Source organism: Mytilus edulis, unplaced genomic scaffold (assembly GCF_963676685.1).
Source record: "Mytilus edulis unplaced genomic scaffold, xbMytEdul2.2 SCAFFOLD_1470, whole genome shotgun sequence".
Classification (NCBI taxonomy): Eukaryota; Metazoa; Mollusca; class Bivalvia; order Mytilida; family Mytilidae; genus Mytilus; species Mytilus edulis.
In genome coordinates, this window is record NW_027267040.1 from 13632 (window position 1) to 24328 (window position 10697).

Consider the following 10697-nt stretch of genomic DNA (forward strand, 5'->3'; position numbering starts at 1 on the left):
ACAAAAATCTTCTCCTTTGAAACTACTGGCCGGTTGGCCAAATTAAACCAAACTTGGCCACAATCATCATTGGGGTATCTAGTTTAAAAAATGTGTGGCGCGACCCACCCAACCAACCAAGATGGCCTTCATGGCTAAAAATAGAACATAGGGGTAAAATGTAGTTTTTTGGCTTATATCTCTGAAACCAAAGCATTTAGAGCAAATAAGACAGGGGTAAAATTGTTCATCAAGTGAAAATCTATCTGCCCTGAAACTTTCAAATGAATCAGACAACTGGTTGTTGGGTTGCTGGCCCGAAATAAGTTATTTGAAGGAAATTTTGCAGCTTTTGGTTATTATCTTGAATATTATTATAGAAAGAGATAAACTGTAAACAGCAATACTGTTCAGCAAAGTAAAATCTACAAATAAGTCAACGTGACCAAAATTATAAGTTGACTCCTTAAGGAGTTATTGCCCTTTATAGTCGTGGTCTAAGCACCGCAGAATTCGGCCATGCAGAGACTCATTTAAATTGATTAGACCATTATCATCAATATCAACCTCTGAACAAATGTATATAACTGAAAGTGCGGGAACGATTGCCGGAATTCGTTTTAATAACTTCAATTTGAATGGGTTATTATCAATAGTGTTAAAGTAGTAACCATGTATAACTTTATTTCCCTGATGATACGAGGCACCCCATTTGTCGGTAGCTGTTTTTCTTAAAATTATTGGGTCTTTGCTTGCTCTTAAAATATAATATGGACAATCAGTGTCATCAGCCTTAACTGCAAAAATTGTTCCATTTGAAACAAAGTCACAAATATTAGTCTCGTCATCAACCCCTTCGTCGTTATTGGAATCGGCATCAGAGTCATTATGTTCCGATTCTTTCACCATTTTTATTTTATTATATGTTCCCAATTGTGCATCGTTCATACAGGTGCTATAATTTCCAACAATACAACTTTGACAAGAATAACAAGATAATTTTCTTACAAAAATCTCTCCATCATCGAATGATCGAACTTCGTGAATTTTTCGGTTTTCTTTAACGGGAAGAAAGTTCCGATCCCGATCTCGATTAACGGAGTCTACATATCGAAAAATTCGTCGAGAACATTTAGAAGAGTCAGTCGTAGTTGACAAATTACTCTGCGCGTATTCAAATAGGTCGCTTGAACTTTGTATCACATGTGTACCACGAATAACTGCTAGATCAGCTTGTTTCTTTATAAACCCGCCTGCTGCATCTTGTGGACCACGCGCATGAGATGTTTCGAAATAGTTTCGAAGAATCGTTGTATATCCAAAATCGGAGCAGGAATAACTTACATCTCCCATACAATGTTGACTTTTATATTGTGAGCTACACCCGTCAGTAAACTCATGCATTACCGATATTTCACAGTTAATAGATTTCAAATATTCCGAGACCAAGTTTTGCACACAATGTGTATAATGATGATCATGTTTTTGGTCTGGGCTTATCACAAAAAACTGTTCAGTGACAATATTTGGTTCTTCCGCGGTGCTATCTTTTCCGTCATATTCGAGAACTGAATGTCTATGTAATATTGTAACATGTAGTGAAACCTCTAATTTCTGAAAATAAGAGGATTGAATTTCATTCTGTTCAGTACACTTATAATTCTCAGAAAAATCGTGAACTGTCACACAATGACCTATCGGAAGATTTTCAACCAATGATTTCATTTGCTTAGATTGCCAGTATGCACGGAATTGATGTGCAGGAAATGTCTCTAAAAGTTTTTTTAAGTATTGAAACATTTCAGCAGGGGAAGAACTTTTTCTCACAAGAACCAATTTCCTTATCATTTTATCACCTTTAACTTTAACATTTTTGTATTCGTATCGTTCCCAAGAAATTTGGACATCACTTTCATCTAATTCTCCTGGCAACATTGAAAATTTACAGACGCCACATTCAGAGCACAGCCTATCTAAGCACGATATCTTATGTTGATGTGTATTTGCTGAACGAGTACATAAAGTATCATCTACAAGCTCACTCAAAGATTCATACAATTTTACCTCACTGCTTCCTTCCTTGGACAGTAATCTTTTACGAAATTGCATACATGATTTAAAAAGCGACCTCATCTCAACATGCTGTCGACAACAGCATGTAACTTTGTCCTTAAACTGTGCTGTTCTTACAAAATACGGCTTGCATTTTTCAAACGCCCTTTGTCCAATCTTTTCATCAGGATATTCATTCTTGAACTGAAGAAACACTTCGGTCTGTGTTTTTTCTAAAATATAACACGAATGAGAGGAATATACATTGGGGCTAATTCTTACTCGTTTGATGTCATTTTTGTTATTTGTTGGTCTGCTGACATTTGATTGAAGCCAGAAATCATGAACAATTCTTTTGGTTCGTTCTGTCAAGGCATCGGATCTGGTTTTCCGAGTCGTGTAAAAGAAATGACGAGTGTTCTGAATGCAAGACTTTGGTTCTATTTTTTTCCCTTTCTGTAAAGTTATACTATTTACGCCTAATATATTTGCCAAACTTTTCGTTGCTCTCTTTCTATCGGATATATTTTCACCGCTAACAGACGAAGTTAGAATATTTAATGCAGCTTTAGCTTCTCCATTTCTCTTGTGTTTTACCGACGTAATTACATCTTGTATATTACGAATCGCCATTTTTTCTACGCTTTCTTCAAACGAATCATGAAATTTTTTAACTCCTGGTGATTTTAAAATTCGATTACAGTCAACGTATGCAGAAAGTACAGCCGCTCGTTTATTTGGAGTTATTGGAAGTGCTTGTTTCAATTTTTTGATTGACCTGGGAACAAAAGAAGACAGGTCATTTCATTTGAATAAACCCATGATGATTTTTACGAGACATTTACCGAGCTTTTTTTTTTGTATTTATAATTATAGAATGCATTAGGGGGGGGGGGGGGGGGGGGGGGGGGGGGGTTCTGATTTAAATTAATGTAGCCTGTACCGCTGTCGTAAGTTTGACTTCCGCTTAAATATGTTACAAAAAAGGAATGCTCGGTTTGTATGTGATCAGGATTATCCTTATATATAACCTGCAAAAAGGAATCCTTGTGTCTATTGATAACAAAACTCTTCCCATGAAAAGAGGAGCTATTTCTTCCCTTGTCTTAATCCACATTCATGTGTATTTGGACTAGTTAATGCTTCTATCTTCGATATACTAATTTTTTATACAAAAAACTATTTAAAGTTACTTTATTTTTATTGTTTTTTTTTCTCAAGAAATGGCATACTGTCAGATCCCCTTTAATGTTCGGGTTTGGTTTAAGATAGATTCCATCCATTTATTTGGTACATGTAGTTATTTTTATTTCATAAATCCCAATTCAAATAAATGCGGTAATAGATGTCTAAGTCCCACAGTACACGGGTAAAAGAATGAGTCTTAAGATTTTGAAGATTCAATTGTTTAATTGTTAACAATTTGTTTTATGTCATTCTATTTTATTTTCAATTTTTTTACCTCGCTTTATCCATTCTGTTAGAAAATGGGATTCCCTCGTCACTCTTTGGTGTACTTGCTAAATCAGCACGTATTCTTTTTCTGTAATTAATCATGTAATTCCTTCTGTTCTCCTTCTTGTTATCTTTTTGCAGGTTTTGCTGTTTTCTTCTTTCATTATAAAGTCTTTGTTTAATTGCGCTCTTTGTTTCACTTAGTGCTTTAGTCTTTGATAATTTATTTTTTTTGTAACGGTTTTTTATGTAGCATCTCGCTTTTTGTTCTCTTCTTCTTTTTTCCTTTTTTCTTTATTTAATCTTATTCTTTCAGTGGTGGTTAAATTTGTTTTAGCCTACAAGAACGTAGTTTATGCATAAAAAATTAAAATGACAAAATAAACGTTACGTTGAAAATCACAAAAAAACGTTACAAGATTGCACGGTAACAAATCAGACTAGACATTTCGATTTTCTTATTATTTTTTTTGTCTTTCATTATTTATTCAAAATTCCTTTTATATGAGAAAGACTTTTAAAAACACATTACGAAATTAATACATAAATTAAAGAATAAGATATACAATTGATTTATATTTACATTCGAATGTACAACATCTTTACGAAAACGTACATAATTTGTGCATTTAGCACACGGTAACAAAATGGACTAGACAAGCAAAAAGTTAAAATTCGATTAGAAAATTCCACTTCCAAACCATATTTTTGTACTATTTGTAAACGGTATTAAAAGCACATTAAGCATATATGTTTTTTTTTTCGTTTATATATTATTGCATTCTATAAAATTTCTTACCGTAGAATCCATTGTAATTTTTTTCCCTATTTCATATGTCTTGTTACATCATCTTTTGAACATTTCAATGCATCTTCTAACGTCATAGCGAATTGTGCTAAAATTTCACATAGCATTTCCCACTAATTTGCGTGCAAAATTAAGATTTTCTGATTCAAATTACTAAAAAAACTCGATTTCCATGTTACAAGTTACGCCCATATTTTTTGACGTTTTTTTTCCCTTTAGGGTTATTTGATTTAATTTTATGTTATAATTTTATTATTTCAAAGATATTACTATAAAACTATAGTCTTTTAGACATTACATATCATACCAGTTTTCATTTATTCTAAAAGACATGCTCAAATTAGGAAGAAAAAACGCGGAACTAGTAGGGTTCACCAATACTGTGCGTAACGTCCAGAGTGAAATGTAGATTTCGGCTAATATCTCTGAAACCAAAGCATTTAGGGCAAATCTAACATTGGGGTTAAATTGTTTATCAAGTCAAGATATATATGCTCTGAAATTTGCAGACAAATCGGACAACCTGTTGTTGGGTTGCTGCCCCCGAATTAGTAATTTTAAGGAAATTTTGCAGATTTTGGTTATTATCTTCAATATTATTATAGATAGAGATAAACTGTACACAGCAATAATTTTCAGCAAAATAAGATCTACAAAAAAGTCAACATGACCAAAATTGTCAATTGACCCCTTAAGGAGTAATTGCCCTTTATAGTCAATTGTTAACAATTTTCATAAATTTTTGTTAATTTTTGTAAATTTTTAGGAAATATTTTCCACTGTAATTACTGGGCCAAGTGCATTATAGATAGAGATAATTGTAGCAACAAGAATGTTCAGTAAAGAAAGATCTACAAACACATTACAATCACCAAAACACCATTTTGTCATGAATTTATTTGTGTCCATTGTTAATATGCACATACACCAAAGTGAGAGACACAGGCTCTTGAGAACCTCTAGTTTATTAAAGAGTCAACATGCTTGATCCACTTACAGTCACTGCTAAAACAATATGCCCAAATGTTTATGACTAGTAACTGTATTTACCTGAACTCCACCAAAATCAAAAATCAAGTATTTTTTTTAGTTTTTGTTACAAAATAACATGATATTAGTTTTATTTGGATTGAATTTAACTAGCCAATCATTTGCCCAGGAATTAATATTTTGTAGATTGATATTTATCATAGATTGGAGAGTAGTTTCATCTGGAGCAGTATGTCCAATAGATGTATCATCTGCAAACATTCTACTTAATCCTATCATATCATCTGCAATGTCATTAATGAATATCAGAAATAAAAGAGGACCCAGTACCGAACCCTGGGGAACACCAGCTATAAGGTTACCTAATTCTGAAGTCGCCTCTTTTAATACTACCCTCTGAGTTCTATTTGTTAAGTAACTTTCAAGCCATATTAACAGATTGTCTTTTATAGCATATCTGTCCAACTTAAGAAGTAGACCCCTTATCCATACTCGATCGAATGCCTTGCTTACATCGGTAAAAGTTAAACTTGTATAGAATTTAATGTCTAAAGCATACACGGTGGAATGATACATCGCAATTGGTTGATGAAAAGTAGATCAGCCGGGTAGGAAATCAAACTGAAATTTATACAAAAGTTTATTAGAAACTAAATGATTGAATATATGTTAATTTATTATTTTTTCTAGTACCTTGGTCACGCAAGAAAGAAGTGATACTGGTCTATAATTACACGGCATTGACTTATCTCCATTTTTGAATAAAGGAATAAAATATGCCAATTTCCAATCTTTAGGAAATATATTTTGAGAGACGATTTATTGAAAAGAACACATAAGGGAAGTGCAATTTCATTTTTTACTTTTATAAGCATTCTATAACTTATTTTGTCTGGACCAACAGCTTTATTTGGATCTAAAAGTCGAAACAATATCTTTGACGTCTTCTAAAGTTACTGTAACTTCAAACAAAATATTAATACCTCTATCATCGAAGTTGGGCACATTTTTGTTTGGCACTGGCTACGGTTACATGGAAATGTAATAATAATGAAAATATTATTGCTACATTGGAGACTAATTGCCGGAATGCAAAGTTGGTTATGGAACGGATTAATTACGAATGTCACAATAATTATTGAGACTACAGTTACATTGCGTTATTGTTACATGAAAAACAGCAATGTATGCTAGATTTATTAAACTTAAATCTTCTATAGTTTGTTGCTTATTTTTTTCATATGTACTAAATAATACTTGTAATAATGATAAATAATAAATATTACTATTCAACAAATGGTGTTTAAATATTTTTATATTTATTGATGTTCTTAAATATATACTACTTCATATTAGTGCCAAAGGCGAAAAAATGTAGTTCAATGGTTTGTTGTTGAGAACTCTGACTGCGAAAAGTGTTCACTTTTAAGTATTTAACTGCACACCTACAGTCTTATTACTGTCACTATACTTTGAATAAAATTGAGAATGGAAATGGATGAAGAGATTCCTATTACCAATTTTGTTTTGGGTGAAAAATTTTAAACTTGGGATGCGTTTGAAAAAGAAACTGAAACAATATCAAGGCACACATTTCATACAAACGCAGTTCTAAAAAAATTGATACACCAAAAGCAAAGTTTGCTAACTGTGAACTTCTGTATACATGTATCCATGGAGGACGTAATATAAAAAATTAAAGAAATTTTATGTAATTTTATGTAATACCTGTATGTATTGTAAATATAGAATACATGTCTTCAACTTTTATTATTTAGTTAGCCCCATCGTACATTGATGATTTCCATGTAACAATAACGCAATTAACGTAACCGTAGCCTCAATAATTATTGTTACATTCGTAATTAATCAGGTCCTTACCCCAACCATGCATTCCGGCATTTAGTCTCCAATGTAACAATAATATTTTTATTATTGTTACATTTCCATGTAACCGTAGCCAGTGCCTTTTTGTTTTCTTCATCTAGACTAGCTATTGAACAAAAATATCTATTTAGAATATCAACTTTTTCTTTTGCATCATAAAAAAATTCAAAATTATTACTAGGGTTTTGCATCGGTGGAATATCATTTGAAGATCTGTCTTCTTTTAATAAGGAGTTTATTATTTTCCAATATACTCTACTATTCGTTTGCTTTAGTTCATTTAAGTCTTCATTGATATTTTCATAAAAGTTTTGTTTAATTTGTTTCTTTAAATTATTCACTCGATTCCTTTGGTTTTTAAATTTCTTTTCGTTTGTCATGCTTTTATTTTTTTTTAATAATTTACGAAACCTGTCTCGTTTTCTTATTTCGGAGATTTGAAATAAATCAAATTTTATCATTAGATTGAATAATTACTTCATTTTCGGAATGCAAGATTCAGTCACTTTTAAAAATTCGTGCTTAAATATATTGCAAGATTCATGGATGCTAATATCATTATCCAGTAATTTATTCCATTCGACCTCTGAAACCATCTGTTTCATTAAATCATAATCCCCCCTTTTATAATCATACTGTACGTTTGGAACTCTTCGAGTTACTGAACCCGCTTCTGACTGTTATGTAAGTACCTTCATGATCACTTATGTCTCTTTTGATAGGTTTAATACCCGAGTCAATAAATTGAATGGAATCAGTTATCAATATTGGGGTCTAATAAGAACAACGATCCAGTTCGAGAATCAAAATGAGTAGCATTGCTAATTGTATTAAATAGACCATTTACGCATAGTATATCACTGATACAGTTAGGTAGGTTGAGTAGAAAATTTTTGTTTAGATCACCCAAACAAATAATATGATTAGTTTCGTCTAATACCCTTTTCAACATCATATCGTATAGCAACCAAAAATTGGACGGTGAAAAACGTTCAGATCAAAGTAATGTTTATCAATATCACGTGCAATTTTGTTTTCAACTCAAACCACATAGAATGAAATTCAAAACAGTGTGGCTGTGGCCATTGATTGACACATTAAATTCATCCATTGACTGGGATCCAGGCGCCGCTTTATGTTAATGTTACTTTTATAATACATAATAACACCGCCTCCTTCGGAGTTCCTGTTTTTCCTTATTGGTGTTTCAAATTCTGTGGGTGCTATTTTTTCATTGGTAATAAAAGGGGCCAGAAGAGTTTCTGTAAAAAATATGATATCGAACTCTTCTATAACATTTCAAATAGAATCCAGTTTGTTCTCAAACTGCGTATATTACAGTGGAAAATTGATAAACTTTGGTCAGAAATGTCAACTGCCGGGCATGGATTTGATTCAACATCTCCTGCCAAAATCAACATATTTACATATGTAAGACATATAAAAAAGAATGATAAAATGTTTTTCAGCATGAAAATTGGTTTTTAACTAAGCCACAAAGCCATAGTATAAATGAACAAAATACATCATATATAATACCATGTATTTTTATCGCTTTCCTTGTAAGTACTCCACTAATTTTTGCCGTAAGTTTTGAAAATGAAAAGAGAGCCTTTTACAATATCAATAATAAACATGGAGGAATGTAAACAAAACATCTCGCTAATTCAAATGTTTTCTCTTATTTGTTGCTCATCTAGTCCACCCTGTCTGGTAGGTTCTATTTTAGGGAATAAAACCACAGACTATAAAAGCAATTATTTGGAACATGCTTTAACTCAACATTTTCAAGCTGCAAACCAAATATTAAATCATTCCCAATAGGAGCCAAGAACTTTGATGAGATTTTTCTTTCAGAAAAGTATATGAACAGAGATAAGTAGTTACTTGATCTGCATCCATCTTTGGCGACACAGATAACCAGATGCTCCGCAGGGCGCAGCTTTATACGACTGCAGAGGTTGAACCCTGAACGGTTGGGGCAAGTATGGACACATCATTCAAGCTGGATTCAGCTCCAAATTTGAATTGTGATTAAATAGTTTACACAGCATAGGTGTCTGACACAGAATGAATGTGGTCTAATGAACTTAAAATATTTTTTTTGCCTTTGAGCAATTCACTATGCTGTTGAATATTAATCCTCTCAAAAAAATGTTTGAAGAAATTTTCTTTTTTATTTATGAAATTTCAAATGAGAAAAATTGAACCCAATTTTTTTAATCACATCCCCCTTTCCCTTATTCCAAAACTAATCTCAATTAAAATTTCTAATGGAGTTTGCAACAATAACTACTCATTTAAATACATCATAAAATATTAAGATGTAAAAAAACTGCTTGTTATCACTGAATGGTAAAGATTATTTTAATTTATCAGTTGGTAGTAAAAAGTGAATATACATTGTATATTGTATATAACAAAGATTTAAGTTGATTCTGGACAAAGAAAGATAACTCCAATTAAAAAAAAATCTTGCTATTGCACAATATTTTGCAATTAGATATTTCTTGCTTACTATTCTGGACAAAGAAAGATATCTCTAATTAAAAAAAAATTTGCTATTTCACAATATTGTGCAATTAGATATTTCTTGCCATTGCGCAATACTGTGCAATTGAAAAGACGTGCTATTGCACAATACTTAATATAATAATTTTAGATCCTGATTTGGACCAACTTGAAAACTGGGCCCATAATAAAAAATCTAAGTACATTTTTGGATTCAGCATATCAAAGAACCCCAAGATTTCAATTTTTGTTAAAATCAGACTAAGTTTAATTTTGGACCCTTTGGACTTTAGTGTAGACCAATTTGAAAACAGGACCAAAAATGAAGAATCTACATACACAGTTAGATTTGGTATATCAAAGAACCCCATTTATTCAATTTTTGATGAAATCAAACAAAGTTTAATTTTGGACCCCGATTTGGACCAACTTGAAAACTGGGCCAATAATCAAGAATCTAAGTACATTTTTAGATTCAGCATATCAAAGAACCTAACTGATTCATTTTTTGTCAAAATCAAACTAAGTTTAATTTTGGACCCTTTGGACCTTAATGTAGACCAATTTGAAAACAGGACCAAAAGTTAAGAATCTACATACACAGTCATGACAGTTAGATTCGGCATATCAAAGAACCCCAATTATTCAATTTTGATGAAATCAAACAAAGTTTAATTTTGGACCCTTTGGGCCCCTTATTCTGTTGGGACCAAAACTCCCAAAATCAATACCAACTTCCTTTTATGGTCATAAACCTTGTGTTTAAATTCATAGATTTCTATTTACTTATACTAACGTTATGGTGCGAAAACCAAGAAAAATGCTTATTTGGGTCCCTTTTTGGCCCCTAATTCCTAAACTGTTGGGACCTAAACTCCCAAAATCAATACCAACCTTCCTTTTGTAGTCATTAACATTGTGTTTAAATTTCATTGATTTCTATTTACTAACTAAAGTTATTGTGCGAAAACCAAGAATAATGCTTATTTGGGCCCTTTTTTGGCCCCTAATTCCT

The 10697-nt window shown here is 32.0% G+C and overlaps 1 protein-coding gene across 1 annotated transcript; it reads right to left on the minus strand.

The window, feature by feature from the left end:
- Positions 1 to 453: 453 nt before the first annotated feature.
- On the minus strand, positions 454 to 3793 carry LOC139504821 (uncharacterized). The gene is made up of 2 exons (XM_071294761.1): positions 3494 to 3793; positions 454 to 2809 (listed from the first exon to the last, which is right to left on the minus strand). The coding sequence occupies exons 1-2, from the start codon at positions 3586 to 3588 to the stop codon at positions 454 to 456; spliced, it is 2451 nt and encodes an 816-aa protein (XP_071150862.1). The 5' UTR covers positions 3589 to 3793.
- Positions 3794 to 10697: the final 6904 nt, after the last annotated feature.